Source organism: Tamandua tetradactyla, chromosome 24, assembly GCF_023851605.1.
Source record: "Tamandua tetradactyla isolate mTamTet1 chromosome 24, mTamTet1.pri, whole genome shotgun sequence".
Taxonomy (NCBI): Eukaryota; Metazoa; Chordata; class Mammalia; order Pilosa; family Myrmecophagidae; genus Tamandua; species Tamandua tetradactyla.
In genome coordinates this window covers 13,489,719-13,506,379 of record NC_135350.1, presented here as the reverse complement: position 1 = coordinate 13,506,379, position 16,661 = coordinate 13,489,719, and the positions used below count along the sequence as shown (strand labels likewise).

Sequence of the window (16,661 nt, the reverse complement as noted above, 5' to 3'; positions counted from 1 at the left end):
GCTTATTTCCCTGTCTTCAGATCACATAGCATGGATAAGCTAAATTAATCATTAAGTGAAAAGATATTTAAATAGGTTTATCCAAGTCTGACTTGGCTGTTTTCTCGATTGATAAATTTTATCAGTTTAGATTTTTCTGAGACTTTAATGAAGGGTAACAAATCTATCTTTTTATGCATTTTAATAAGGAAGAGGAGAATGTTTGCATTTTTGTTTTATTAATGAAGGATTCCTGATAAGCATACTTTTCTATAAGTAAATAAATTCTTTCAGTTGAGCTATTACCTTGTCATAAAATATTATCCTGTTGGAAAAGTGAATTATAACATTTAATAAAAAAGTGTTATTTGAGTTTCAGTTCTCTGTATATCCATTGGAATTATAGAAGTGTTGGTAGTATTTTCTCTTACAGCTTGTGTGAGTTGTCATTGTATCTGTCATAGAATATGTATTTACCTGACACAAAAAATATAAGATTCCACTACATTATTTAATAGAAATTGAAAACACAGCAAGGAAATATATACTTAGTTCATATTTCTTTTATAGAGAAATACATTTATACATTGTTATGGCAGGAAATGGAGTGGCAGTTACTTTTGTATACTTGTGTCAATGAACTTGAAGCTGCTTATGAATTTTTTTTTTTCTTATCATTTGAGGTATGGCACAGATGCTGTTTCCTTTAGAAAACTAGACAGTAGGTTCTTTGACATTTGCCTCAAATCCAAAGCAAGGTAATTGAAACTAAGACTAGAATCCTGTGGTTTGGGCGATTGGCTGTTTGATGAATTAAAAAAGTAAAGCTAGGTATTAGTGTAGCCAGGGGCAACAGATCATTTATTTCAAAGGATTTAGAGGAAGATTTAAGAAGTTAACATATGTATTTAAAGCAGTGAGTGGTACATAGTATGTTATTAATATTTGTAGTGATAAAATTAATATTAAGATTGATGTTAATTTTAATATTTAATAATAAAGACATATTCTGTAATGATCAAAGATAAATATATAAAATGGAAGCATAAATGATTAGAAGAAAATATGAGTAAATAGTTTTATATCCTTGAAATGGGAAACCTAAATATGACTCAAAAATCTATCAAGCATAAGAGAAAGATTTTACTACATAATGATCAAGAAACTATAGCAAAAAACAGCATGAATAAAGTCAAAAGACAAATAATAGTCTGTGGAAAATATTTGCAAAGCATAATTATAAAATAGGGCTAATTTTCTTAGTATATAAGAATATTTATTCATCATTAAGGAAAGTACAACTCTCTAGGAAAAAAAGCATGTAATTGAGAAAGACACCAATGGCTAATAAACATTTGAAAAAGTTCAGCATCAAAGTTAAATACTGTAATTTTCTCACTTATCAGTTCAATAAAGATTAAACTGTGTAGTAATGTTGGAAAGATGAGGCATTTTTAAGCATCATTAATGAAGGGTAGACATTGATAGATCTTTCTGGAGAGCTATTTGATAATAATGGTCAAAAGCACAAACCTTTGAACCTGTTTCACTTCTAGGAACTTATCCTACAGATTCGTCACAGAGGTTAACTTTATAAATATGTTAATTCACCCCCTGAAATAGTCATCAAGATAGGTGTAGTCAGTGAAGTATTACATAGTTTTTTTTTAAGATGAGAATTTATACATTTGCATATGATGCATAGACATATACTTATAGAAACATAATGATATCCAGAATATAAGTTAAAAAACAGTCAGTAGAAGAACTGTAGTATCATCTTGCTTGGGTTTTTTGGGTTTGTTTGTTTTTTTATGTATAAGCTTATATATGCATTACATGTATATAGGTCTGCGTACAAGGGATGCACAGGAAAGCATTGACTGTGGTTATATCTGGGAAGTTCGAGCTCAGCTACCAGGGAGTTAGAGGGACTTACTTTATGTTCTTTGCTGTTTGGATTTTTTGTTTTATTATTATTATTATTATTATTTACAATAGTACATTGTTATCTTATCACATTAAAAAAACTAATAAAAAACTGATTTTCTTCTATGTGAGCATATTAGTTTTCTATTACTATATAATAAAATACCTCAAAACTTAGTAAGTTAAAAATAAATATTTATCTCACAGTTTCTGAGGAGGAATTTGGGAGCAGCCTAGCTGGGTGGTTCTGGCTTAGGGTCTCTTATGAGAGTATAGGCAAGCTTGGATCCAGAGCTATAGTCATCTCAAGACCTGACTGGCCTTGTAGGATCTGCTTTCAGGTTGTTGGCAGGCCTCAGTTTTTTGCTGGCTGTTGACATAGAGTTCAGTTAATCACCATATGAGCTTCTCCATAGAGCTCTGTACAACAGGGCACTTTGCTTCCCCCAGATTGAGTGATCTGGGAGAAAGAGAGAAAGTCTGAGTCCAAGACTGTTGCCACAGTCTTTTATAACCTGATCTTGGAAGTAATATACCATCACCTTTGTCATATGCTGGCAGTCACACAGAACATTAGTACATTGTGGAAGGGAACTACACAAGAGGGACTACTAAGAGGTGGGGATCATTTGAGACTATTTTGGAGGCTAGCTACCCCCGTGGGTCTATAATGGTATGTATCTTTTGTAGCAAGTTGGGATTATAAAGAAAATTAATGGGGTCAACATTTAGATGGGAACTATGCTTAAAAGTTACTCCATGATTCTGTTTTATCCCCTCTGTGGTATTTCTTTTTTGCCAGTTCTTTCTCAAGTTTTTTTTTTTTTTTGTATTTTTTAATTTTATTTATTTTTTTATTAATTTTTAAATTTTTTTAAAAATACCAAAAAAACACCAAACGCAAACATTCTTAACTTTTGATCATTCCGTTCTACATATATAATCAGTAATTCACAATATCATCACATAGTTGCATATTCATCATCATCATCATTTCTTGGGACATTTGCATCAATTCAGAAAAAGAAATAAAAAGAAAACAGAAAAAAAATTTACACATACCATACCCCTTACCCCTCCCTTTCATTAATCACTAGCATTTCAGACTAAATTTATTTTAACATTTGTTCCCCCTATTATTTATTTTTATTCCATATGTTTTACTCATCTGTTGATAAGGTAGATAAAAGGAGCAGAGAAACAAGGTTTTCACAGTCACACAGTCACATTGTGAAAGCTCTATCATTATATAGTCATCTTCAAGATGGAACACAGCTCTACATTTTCAGACGGTTCCCTCCAGCCTCTCCGTTACATCTTGACTAACAAGGGGATATCTATTTAATGCGTGAGAATAACCTCCAGGATAACCTCCCGACCCTGTTTGGAATCTCTCAGCCATTGATGCTTTATTTTGTCTAATTTCACTCTTCCCCCTTTTGGTCGAGAAGGTTTTCTCAATCCCTTGATGCTAAGTCTCAGGGTTTTCTCAGTCCCTTGATGCTGAGTCTCAGCTCATTCTAGGATTTCTGTCCCACGTTGCCAGGAAAGTCCACACCCCTGGGAGTCATTTCCCACGTAGGGGGAGGGTGGTGAGTTTGCTTGTTGTGTTGGCTGGAGAGAGGTGTGGTGTTTCTTTTATGGCCATTTAGTTACAACATATTTTTTAGTTATCTCCTAACTAATCACTGTATGTTTGTTCTTTCTTTTTCAGGTCCAGCACAGAATCAAATGCAGGTCCCATCTGGGTATGGATTTCATCCTCAAAACTATATTGCTCCCTCAGGACATTACCCTAAAGGACCTGGGAAAATGACCTCATTGTCATTAGATAGCCAGCACGATGATTACTACTCTGGTCTCTATACAGTACCAACACAGAATGTGGTGACTACTAGCACAGTGAACCAACAACCAGGAGCACAGCAAATGTACGGCAGGGTTCCTCCTCCTGCCTCTCATAATATGGGATCCGCTCCGGAATCTTTCCAAGGTGCTGCATCTTCAGCATCCCATTTGCATACCAGTGCCTCCCAGCCATACTCCTCTTTTGTGAATCACTACAATAGTCCAGCCATGTACTCTTCTGTTGCTTCTCAGGGATTTCCCTCTACTTGTGCTCATTATGCTATGTCAACTATTTCTAATGCTGCACAAGCTAGTGTTTCATATCCCTCTCTGCCTGCTGGTGATCCATATGGGCAAATGTTTACATCTCAGAATGCTTCGACTGTCAGACCAATTAAAGATCATTCATTTTCTGGTCAAAACACAGCTATCAGCCATCCATCGCCACTTCCACCTCCACCATCACAACATCACCACCAGCAGCAGAGTCTTTCAGGATACAATACTCTGTCTTGGTCAGCTCCAGGCCTGCTGTCAACCCAAGACAATCCTGTCCAAAACCACACCGGATCCCTGGTGACAGCCAGCAACAATCCAACAAATACTGGTAGGTTGAATGAAAAATTCAACCAAGCCTGGTTGAAAATTTGTACATTTCCTGTTAGTTACTATTTACATGAAGGTTTAAATCTCTGCCTAATAGGAAAAGTGTAAATTAGCTCACCTTTGCAGTTTTATTTACTTTATTGTAGTATTTTGCACTCTGTCTGAATCTTTCCCTCCAACCTATTTACAACTAGCTACCCCATCATCTGCCTTGTCTAACCTGTTTCTTTGCCTTGATTGGGATCTCAGTCAATATTTATTGATGTGTTTTATGCCTCTGTTTATAGTTGTCTTTAATGTGAGTTAGATATAGTATGAAATTGAAGGATCTGTATGGGGATTGCTTTGTTGATCTCTACGTTAACTTTTACATTAATTCACCCTTGGACAGAGTTATTTTCCCAGTCAGAGCCTCACTTACTATGTAGGAAAGGTGATAGCCTACAACACCACAAGGTTTCCCTCAGTTAGCCCCTGTTAATGACTTTCACAGAAAATATGTATCCAACATATTAAAGCTAATGTTTTCTCATTCCCAAATTAGTAAGATACTGTGAAGAATGGGAAAGGTTTAGGAAGATACATGTAGTCTTTCTGATCTTTCTAAACCAAGATGTGTTTAAATTTATTACTTCAAATGTATGTCAAGTATGTTGTATTTTTAATGTGGAGATCTTAGTAGGCTGTGTTAATTTTAATTCAACTTTAAACTTGAACTTAACAGATTTTCTCTGAAAATGTGTATAAAGAATAGAAATTAGTTTTTAAAAATGGGAGGGGCATTATAATGATGCCTTTAAATTGTATGTCATGGTCTAAATAGTTATGTCTCAAGGATGCTGTGTAGTGGTACCCTTCCCTGGACAATTAAATTATTTTAAATTAGAACTTGAGAATATTGGATCTGAACCGTACATTTGGGGTCATCTCCTTGATCACTCACCATTTAGAAATGCTTTCAGCTATAAGCAACTAGTAGTTTAAGCAAAAAAGAGGGTGTTTTTCTCACTTAACGAGAAGTCTGGGTGGATGCAGTGGTTCCAGATGTCTTTAGTATTTTTCTTTCTTTCCATTCTACTATCCTTAGCATGTTGGTTTGTAGAAATAAGGTAACTTCTACCTGTAAGCATCAAGTTAGATTTAAAAGCAGGAGGAAGGGAGAGAAAAGGGGATAGAGTGATGGCATTCACAGACTTCCTTTTAAGTATCATTACTTAACGATGATATTTACTGTTAGGTAGCTATTTTAAAAGGCCACCCTTAGCTTCATGGTAGACTGGAAAATGAATGCTTAACTTTGTAGTTTTCATAGTAGAGGCAGTCTAGAAAGAAGGTAGTTTGTATTGACTGGTTCTTGAGTGACTCAACAAAGTGTCACAGTTCCCAATTTGTCTAGGCACCAGAATCAGTCAGTTGCACAAGATTTTGATTTTTCAGCCTCAGATAAAATCTGAGCTAAAATCTCCAGGGGTAGTCTTGGGAATCTGTATTTCTAACTTAATCTGAAGTGATGCTTACTATTCAGAGCTGTTTCACCTGTAATTCTTCCCAGGTTGGTTGCTTATGGGCATTAATGTTAAAGACAGAGTTTAGCCTGGAGTTCAGTTTTTCCTGTGTCTGTCTAGTGTACCCTTTCAGAACCAGGGCCCACTGTTTCCTAGAAATCGTGATTTTTTTCTCTCTTCTTTCAACTAATCTTTTAGAGATCAGCTTTCTTAAGGTACCTTTGATTTAACATTTTGTAAACTTCCGTGACAAAAAAGAGGACATACAGGCAATTCCTATCTTATATTTGAGATGCAAATGGGATCCTGGATTGGAACCAATTTATACTGAGATGTAGGACAGGGGATAAATGAGGTCATTTGACTACTGAACAGGACACTTAATTGGAAAGAGCTTATCATTAAAAAAAAATTTTTAATACAAGTGAGAGTAATTATAAAATTACCTTCTATTTGTGTAATTATAGGAATTGATTCTTTTGATAGAGAAGTGACATGTATTTCCATCCTTTACATTCTAGTTCTGTATTAGAACTTCTTGTTAAGTATATAGGAAAATTGGCATTTAGAAGAAAAAGATTATGATTTAACTTTTTGCCTTTGGTTTGTGTATTTATTTCCTCAGGCTTCTATAACAAATTGCTAGAAACTGGTTGGCTTAAAACAGGAGAAATTTAGTGTCTCACAGTTCTGGAGGCTAGAGTCTGAAATGAAGGTGTGTTAAGGCCATGCTCCCAAAGAAGGCTCTAGGAAAGAAGGTTTCCTCCTTACTTTTTCAGCTTCTGGTGGCCCCAAGAGTTCCTTGGCTTCTGGAAGCCTCCATTTTTGCATAACCATTTTCCCCATATGTCTCCATCTCCTTGTCCAAATTTCCATGGACGTGACTTGTAATATATCACCAGTCATATTGGTTTTAGGGCCCACCCTAATCTAGTATGACTCGTCTTAACTTGATTATATCAGCATAGATCTTGTTTCAAAATAAGAGCTCATTCACAGTTAATGGGGATTAGGACTTTAACATATATTTTTGAGACACAATTCAACCTACAATGGATTGATAAATTACTTTTTAATTGTAGTTTCAGAGGTTGACAAATTAAATAATCTTAAATTAATATGGTAATTGGTTTTCACCATTTTAAAAGAAATAAAGATATTACTTTTAAGCCCTACTTAAAAGTTAAGTATTCTAAAGTTCCCAAACTTTCTCAGTTGATGTATCTCAGTATTTTTTTCATGGTGCCCCTAGACTAAAAGTAGTGCCTAACAACTTTTATAAGTAGTTAGGTCCATACAACTTAGTAATAATAGTTCAGAGGTGGTCTTTGACAGCTATCACTGTATTTCTCATGAAAATTTAAAATATCCCTTGGAATTCTGAGTTTATTGCAGGCCTTGAGACACCTCAGTACAAGATTTAGGAATCAAGAGAATTGTTTTATTTCCTTGTCTGCTCAAGCAAATACCCTGAAATGGGTCAGGTTAAGCAATGGGAATTTATTTGCTCACAGTTTGAGACTGGGAAAAAGTCCAAATCAAGGCCTCATCAAGGTAGTGCTATCTTCCCGAAGAGTGCTGCATTCTTCGGCTGGCTGCCTGCAGTTCTTCTCTTTAGCTTGTCACCTGGTAAGGCATACCACTGCCTCTCCTGGTCTCCCCTTCTCTTCCAGTTTCCATTCATATTCAGCTTCTTGTTTCCTGTGCCTTTCTCTTTGAATTTCATTCCGTTTATAAAAAGTCCAATAATAGGATTAGTATCGTCCTGTTTGGGTTGGTCCATCTTAACTGAAATTACCTCATGGAAATGTCTTGCTTATACTGGGTTCACACCCACAGGAATGGATTAGATTTAAGAACATGTTTTTCTAAGATACATATAGCTTCAAACTACCGCAGAAATATTGGCTTTAATATTCTGGAAAGACAAGCAATTTAGCATTTCTTTGGACATTCTTAAATTATCTTGTATGTTATATGAGAGTTATTTTTCAGTGTAAAGCATAGTTTTATATGAAATTCAATCTTTGAGTAATTGATAAGAATCATTGTATTTTTTTATTACTTGGTTATTACATCAGCTTTATTTTCGGATATAGCTCTATGTCCTTAAGTAATTTGTAAAGGGTTGGAGAACCAAACCTTAATTCCATATTAATTCATAATCTGGAATTAAGCGAGTTTAGTAAATTGATAAATGCACACTGTTATTTTTAGGCAGTTGATGTGTTAATATTTAGGAACATACCATAAAAGGGTCTTTTAAATGTCATCTCATTTGCCTCTTTGTTTTAGGAAGCATGTTAATATATTGTAGTTCAACACTAGAATTTTTTATTATTCTATTTAAAAATATGCCTGTAGTATGCTTGCTTTTGAGTGCTGTTTGGTTGTTAACTCTGGGTGAAATTTGACTAATGTTTAAAAACAGTCGTTTTGTTAGGTCGTTTAAAATTTCTTAAATATCACTGTAGGTAGACCTCTCATAGTACAGAAATTCTTTTTTAGTTCAAGGTGAGGTTGGTTGAGTGCATGACTGGGAGAAAATAGTAGCATCTGTGGTAGCAAGATGAGTACTGGACCACTGTGGAGTCATTTAAATCATTTTCTTAATATATTTTTTTAATTATCCCTTTGTTTTGAAAAGCACATAATTTTAAATATTCGAAAATAAATCCTTTTGCAAGATTTGGAATTTTGCCAGAAAAAAATTATTATTTTGAATAGTTCTTGCTTAGTAAAAATAATGTATTGATACCATATTAAAAAATAGTGGTGTCTGAGTAATGCTGTTTACTATGTACAGTTTTATTAAAAAGATGCATGTAAAATCTACTTGTTTAAATTAATAATCAACGATATCCTTGTATAATTGTCTACTGTATACATGACAGTAGATATGAATGGTCACTAATGAGTTATTATTACATCTCTTATTTCTGGGTGATGATATGCCTAAGGCACACCTCATAGATATTGCAGGTTCAGTTCCAGACCACTGCATTAAAGCAAATCACAAGAATTTTTAGGTTTCCCAGTACATATAAAAGTTATGTTTACACTATACTGTAGTCTATGAAGTGTACACTAGAATTATGTCTAAAAAAATAATGTAATGCCGTAATTAAAATGTGACAGACACATGACACGAGCACATGCTGTTGGAAAAATGGCTCTGATAGACTAGCTTGATGTAGGGCTTCTGCAAACCTTCACTTGTAAAACATGCAATTATGTGAAGTGCAATAAAATGAGGTATGCCTGTAATGTAAATCCCTCTAACGTAAATCCCTCATGAAGTTTGCAGTCCACTTCTTGAAGCAAGCATTATCCAAATAAACACAAGTGAATTCAAAATTGCTATTATTACTTCAGTATTATGAAGAAGAGATACATGTGGTACTTGGAGAGGATACTCTAGGTGTGTTTGCCCTGTTTGTAATGAAGATTAAGGTAGTTTTTCCTGAGGAAGTGATATTTTAGCTACAATTTGGAGGATGCATTTTCCATGTACCAAATATCTTGCAGGTAAAATAAATATTTAAATACGAAAAGGCTAAAATTTTTTAAGAAATTAGGGGAAACATCTTTGGAACCCTGGAATACAGAGGGATTTCTTAAAGGCAACACAATCCTAGCCATAAAGTACAAGAGTGATAAACCTGACTACTTTATAATTAAGAATTTCTCTTCATCAAAAAGGCAAGCTGTGAACTGGGAGGAAAAAGTATTTTCAGTATATGTTTTATTTTGTAAAAGCTGCCAGAATGCAATATACCAGAAATGGCATGGTTCTTTAAAGGAGAATTTAGTAAGTTGCAAGTTTATAGTTATAAGACAAAAATGTCCAAATTAAGGCAAGTCTGTAAAAATGTCCAAACTGAGACATCCAGGGAAAGATACCTTGAGTCAAAAAGGCCATTGACATTCAGGATTTCTCCCTCAGCTGTAAAGGCATATGAGGATGTCTGCTAGCATTCTCTCCAGGCTTCTCCAGTGTCTTCCCTGGGCGGTGTTTTCTTTATGCATCTCCAAAGGTCTCTGGATGTGTGGGTTCTGTGGGCTCTAAAGGTTTTTCCAAAATGATTCCTTCTTAAAGAGCTCCAGTAAGCAACCCCACCTTGAATGGGTGGAGACATATCTCCATGGAAACCACCTACTCAGAAGTTACCACCCATAATTCGGTGGGTCACATCTCCACAGATACAATAAAAAAGATCCCACCCAGCAATATTGAATGAGGATTAAAAAACACAGCTTTTCTGGGGTACATAATATCCTCGAAGTGGCACAATGTATATCTGGAATATGTAAATAACATACATAAATTAATAGGGAAAAAACTAATAACACAAGGGAAAAATGCCTAAACAGGCATTTCACAGATGTTTAAATGAAAATATCTTCAACCACATTAATAATCAGGAAAGTACAAGTTAATACTAGAATGCGATACTTTTTTATATCCTTAAACAGTTTTATAAAAATCTTAAACTCTGATAATACCAGGGATGGCAAAGAAGTGAAGTAACACAAAACTCTTAGACACTGTTGGCAGGAGGTTCAATATTTTAGGAAAAATTGATATTTGCAAAATTGAAGAAAACCACACTCTAAAACACTTCTGCTACTTCTCTATACCCTAGAGAATCTTTCTCAAACTTTATGTTTGTAAGTCACCTTGGAACTTGTTAAAATGCAGATTCTGATTCACCAGGTCTGGTATGGTCTGCCCTAACAACCTACATTTCTAACAAGTTGCTACAGGGGTACTGCTAGTCTGTAGACTAACACTTTGAATAGGAAGGCCCTAGAGCCATTTCCCAACCTGTTTTAGGTGTACACCACTTAAAGGAAATGATAATGATTGTATAGGTTGCTGGGCTAAAGGAACTAGGCTGCTCTAGGCTAAAGACATCATTTCCCACAGGGCTAAGGAGATTCGGTATCCCTTGCTGCAAACCTGTACCCATTTGAACCTTGGCACATCTGTTGAGAAACTCTGACCTAAAGAAACTTGCACATCTGCACCAAGGACATATTTACAAATATTCATAACAGCACTGTGAAAGCAAAATGCTGGAAACAACCCAAGAGTCCACTAATAGTAGAAAAGATGAAAAAGTTATATTCTTCCAATGAAATACCAAACAGCAATGAAAATGATGAAATAAAGTTGCACTCATTGACAGGAATGAATCCTAGAAATGTAACATAGGAAATGATAGAAGAATACATTTAGACTGCCATTGTTATAAAGCATAAAAATAGGCAAATGTACTGTTTAGAGATACTTACATGTGTGGTAAACTATTTAAAAGCAAAAAGAATATAAAATGGTAGAGTAAGAAGTTTTACAGATTGTTCCCTCTACCAGAAAAATGAAAGAGCTGGAAAAAGAAATGGGACTCAACTAGTGGTAGCCCTAGAACCTGATTGGACATTTAGAAAACCGTGGGAATGCATGATGAATGGAGACACTGCTGAGAACTCAGTTCTTGTAAGTAAAATCAGTTCTGGTGATAGCAGCCTCCATCACTCCTCTCCTGGCAGAACCTGTGGATACTGTGGAAGCTATGGAAATACAGACCAGATGATGGGAGTATCTGGATGGAACAAAGGAAATCCTGTCCTCCAAAAGGTGGGGTAGGAGGTAGAGGTTGGTCTGGGGGATCCATGGATCATCTGGGCAGTGGAAGGCTTCCTTCCTGTTTTAGTTTGTCAAGCTACTGAAAGCAGATATATAATGGGTGGGCTTTTAAACAATGGAAATTTATTAGCTTCCAAGCTTTGGGGCATGAAAATGTCCAAATGAAGGCATCATCAAATGATTACTCTGTCACATGGCAAGACACATAGTGGTGTCTGCTGGTCTCTCCCTTCTCTCCACATTTTCATCGCTTTTAGCTTGTTGTTTCCATGGCTTTCTTGCTATCTAAATTTCATTCTCTTATAAAGTACTCCAGTAAGAGAATTAAGACCCACCCTGAATGAGGTGGGTCACACCTTAAGTACCTCATCCCACTTATAATGGTTCTACATGCACAGGAATAAATTAACCTTAAGAACGTGATTTTTGGGGTACATACAGTTCCAAACTACCATACTGCCTCCCACCAGCATGCACTGGGATATAAAGAACCATTGCAACTTGTGTGTGTGTGTGTGTGGGGGGGGGGGGGGGTTGGTTTTCTCTCTTTCTCTTTCCTGTTTGTTTGTTTGTTTTGATCTGGCAGATTCCTGAGGGACCATCCCAGAAGCTTATTTTAAGTCTAGGCAGTAAGGGTTCTGGTTACCACTAGAATCCATCAGAATGTTTTGATTGGTGTTATTTCATTTTTTAAATTTTTATTGTTATCTTTTTTGTGTGAAGTTATTTCTTGGTAAGACTAATGCCTCACCTTGGTTTGGGCCTCTGTTGAAGCAGTTCCAGCTTCTCATTGGCAAATACTGAGAGACTTGGAAAGACAGTGCACTTTTTAAAAAACATTTTGTGGGTGTTTTGATTGTTTGTGAGCTCTTTTATTTTTTTCTTTCTCTCCTCCCCCCTTTTTTTCTCTTTTTCTGTCTTTCTTTTTTTCTTCTTCTGGCAGACTGAGGTGTGGTAGAACCAGATTTCCAGAGTGACCACAACATAGTTAGTACTCAAAAGTGTAGTTCTCAACAACAACAAAAAAATAACAAAATATATGAGATGGGAAAGTGTGGCCCAGTTACAGAAAAAAAAAGAACTCAACAGAACTGTCCTGAAGGAAGCCCAGTTTTTAGAATTACTAATCAAAGATTTTAGATGAATTATCTTAAGTAGAGTCAATGAACTAAAGGAAAACCTAGACAAAGAGCTAAAGAAAACTAGAAAAACAGTATATGAACAAAATGAGAACTTCAAAACAGATAAAAGTTACAAAAAGGAAACAAACCAGAAATGTTGGAGTTGAAGTCCAAAATGACCGAAATAAAAATTCCCTAGAGGAGTACAATATCCAATTGGAGCTTGTAAAAGAAAGAATCAGTGAACTCGAAGATGAGACAATTGAAATTATTCAGGCTGAGGAACTGACAGAAAACAATATGAAAAAAAGTGAGCAGAGCCTAAAAGACTTACAGGGCACCATCAGGCATACCAATATACGTATTATAAGAGAGCCAGAAGAAGCAGAGAGGAGGGAAAAAGGACCAGAAAAAATATTTAAAGAAGTGATGGCCCCAAGTTTCCCAAATCTGATGAAAGATAACAATATACAAAATAGAATAATACAGACCATGAACAGGGAATGAACTTCCATTTATTTATGTCTTTAATTTCTTTCAGCAATGTTTAGTAGTCTGCCATCTACCAGTCCTTTGCATCCTTGCTCATATTTATCCCTAATTATATTATCACAGTGTCCCTCCCCTCTTTTATGTTGTTTAATCAGAGATTGTCTTTACACATTGTGTGTCCCAAACCATAGATTTAGCACAACTTTTTATACATTTGCATTTTAGAACCTGAAAGAATTAAAAAGTGGAGTTAGAAACCCAAAATATCATCATAGTGGCTTTATATTTACCCATGTAGTTACCTAAACCAGAGATCTTTATTTCTTCATTCAACTGTTTCCCATAGGTCAGATCTAGTGTTGTAGAATCCCCTCAGCTCTTGTTCATCTACAAATACCTTCATCTCACCCTCATTTTTAAAGAACAGTTTTACTGAATATAGAATTCTTGGTTTGCAGTTTTTTTCCTTTCAGTACTTTAAATATGCCATTCAGTACTTTCTTGTCTCTAGAGTTACTGATGAGAAATCAGCACTTAATCTTATTGATATATTCTCGTACATGATTTGTTACTTCTTTCTTGCTTCTTTCAGGATCGTCTTTGTCTTTGGCATTCAGCAGTTTGGGTACAATGTGTCTGGTGTAGAGCTCTTTGGATGTATCCTGTTTGGAATTCATAGAGCTTCTTGGATGTTTATATTCATGTTTTTCTTTAAATTGGGGAACTTTTCAGCCATTATTTCTTCAAACATTTTTTCTGCCCTTTTCTCTCAAACTTCTCTTTCGGGGATGACCAGAATGTATGTATTATATATTTATTTTTATCTATTTTAGAGTCTGTTCACTTTATTCTTTTTTATTTCTGCTTCTCACACTGTATAATTTCAACTGTATTAAATTTTTGAGTTCATGAATCTTTCCTTGCTGGCTCTGATCTGTTGTTGAATCCTTCTAGGAAAACTTTTATTTTAAATTGTTGTGCTTTTCAGCTTTGATACTCTTTCTGCTTCCTTTTTGTGGTTTTTATCTCTTTGAATTCTTAATTTGTTCATGTATTGTTTTCCATGATTTCCTTTAGTTGTTTTGTCAAAGTTTTCTATAGCTCATTTAGCCTATTTAAGGCCATTTATTTAAAGTCTTTGTCTCATATCCCTAAATTCTGGGCTTCCTCCCAGATGATTTCTGATACATTATGTTTTTCCTTTGAGTGGATCATTTCCTGACTCATTGCATGTTTTTTGCACATGAAACATTTTAGTAGTTTAATGTTAATACATTAACTGTTAACACTCTGATTTAGTCCTGGAAGTGTTGCCTCTTTAAGCTTGTATTAAGGGCAAGGGGAAGGGAGCTTTAGAATTCTTCTGTTTACCTGGAAACTCCATATGCCCTCTTCCACCAGGATATTTGCACATTTGCAATGTCTCCTCCCAGGCTACTTGCTTTGTTGTATATCTTAAGCCTGTAATCTTTTGCCCTAGGCATCTGTGGTGTGATTGTTTTCTTACAATATTTTACCTGCCCTGAGAGCTACTTTTATATCCAGAGTAAGTCCTGGATGAGCTTCTTGGATCAGTCCTTCAGACAGCTTCCAGAAGTATTGGTACAGATATATATATTTACCCCCTCCCCCATAATATGCCCATAAGAGTTATTCTGACTTTTCTGGAACTAGGGCACTAGACTTGTACTGGGAACATGGGCTGATTCTGCACTGAACCAGGAAGGGGCTTGGGGGAAGGGCCAGTAAAGACAATCCAGTTTTCTATGATTTTTAAGTTGCCATTTTCTTGATTTGACAATTGCACAGTTACTGCAGCCTATTACTATTTTCCAAGTTCTAAGACAGATGATTCTACCAGTTTTTGTGTGTTGTTCAAAAAATTCTATCATGGGACAGAACCCTAGAATATCTCACTCAGTCATCTTGGTGACCCTAAGTCTTGAAGTTGTCTTTGAACTCTGTGCTCTTTCAAAATTGTTTTTGGCATTTCTGTGTACTTTGCACTTAAATAGAAATTTTATATTTCACTTTTCAATTGCTACCAAAAAAAAGCCTCCTTGGATTTTGATTGAGATTGTGTGCTAGTTTGAATTTGTGGTATACCCCAGAAAAGCCATGTCCTTTAATCCTCATTTAATATTGCTGAGTGGGAGCTTTTTGAATATCCATGGAGATGTGATTCACCCTATTGTGGGTGGTAACTTTTGTTTAGGTGGTTTCATGGAGATGTGTCTCCACCCATTCAAAGTAAGGTTGCTTACTGGAGTCCTTGAAGAGGGAACCATTTTGAAGAAAGCTGAGGAGCCACAAGAGCCCACACAGCCAGAGACCTTTGGAGATGAAGGCAGAAAACGCCTCCAGGGGAGCTTCATGAAACAGGAAGCCTTGAAAAGAAAGCTAGCAGACGTCACCATGTTTGCCATGTGCCTGTCTAGTTGAGAGAAAAACCCTGAACATCATCGGCCTTCTTGAACCAAGATATTGTTACCTGAATGCCTTAGATTGGCCATTTCTATACCCTTGCTTTATTTTGGACATTTTCACAGCCTTAGAACATATAAACTTGCAACATTCCCCCTTTTTAAAAGTTCCATTTCTGGTATATTGCATACTGGCAGCTTGCCAACTAGGACAGATTACACCAGATCTATTGAGGAATTTAGTGGAGAATTGATATTTCAGTAGTATTGGATCTTCTATTTCATGAACATTTAAAATCTTTCCACTTATTAATTTCTGTAAGCTATGATTTGTTGTTTCCAGTGTTAGAGGTAGATCACCTTACCTAATAATAATCTAATTGAAATGCTAAAACACAGAAACTATATCCATAATTAAAATGCAAATTCATTCATTTATTGGTGCTTATGGAAGATTGACTCCCTCAGCATGCGTTCTTCCTGTGTAGACATTTTTTATTAAATATTTCCCTATACAGTTCTTGTGTTTTGGTGGTATTACTCTTTTAATTTTTGTTTCCAATCATTTGTTACCAGGTAATAAAAATATGGTTGGTATTTTGAATATTAACATTGTTTTAGGAGATCTTGTTAAATTCTCTCTAGTTGTCTTGTGTAGCTTTTTGTAGATTCTTAATCTACACATAGAAATTCTTAAGAATTTTCTATGCACATGATCATGTACACTGCAGCTGAACAAATACAGTTTTACTTCTTCTTTTCCTATCTGGATTTCCTCTGCTTCTTTTCTTATCTCATTACACTAGCTATGACCTCCAGTATAATATTGAATGTAAGTGGAAAGAATGGATTTTTGAGCATACTGTGAGCAGTAGGCTTTCCTTGGATACCTTCATTGTTTTTTAATCAAGTTAAAGTACTTATTTTCTATTTCTAGTATGTTGAGAGTGGGATATTAGATGTCTGTTGTTGTACAACAAATTACCCTTACTAGCTTAAAACAAACATTTATTATCTAACAATTTCTGTGGATCAGGAATCTGGACATCTCATTTTTGAGGCTGTAGCTTTATCTGAAGACTTAATGGGGAAGGATCCTCTTTTACCT

The 16,661-nt window shown here is 35.4% G+C and overlaps 1 protein-coding gene across 9 annotated transcripts in view; it reads left to right on the top strand.

Annotated features, from left to right (window-relative positions):
- The window catches only part of SEC24B (SEC24 homolog B, COPII component), a 117,294-nt gene that overhangs the window by 18,676 nt on the left and 81,957 nt on the right, over window positions 1-16,661 (top strand). For all 9 annotated transcript variants that reach the window (XM_077142582.1, XM_077142581.1, XM_077142576.1 and 6 more), the window contains exon 2: window positions 3,623-4,363. In XM_077142582.1, the coding sequence (XP_076998697.1) occupies window positions 3,623-4,363 (741 nt within the window). The remainder of the gene's footprint in view (window positions 1-3,622; window positions 4,364-16,661) is intronic.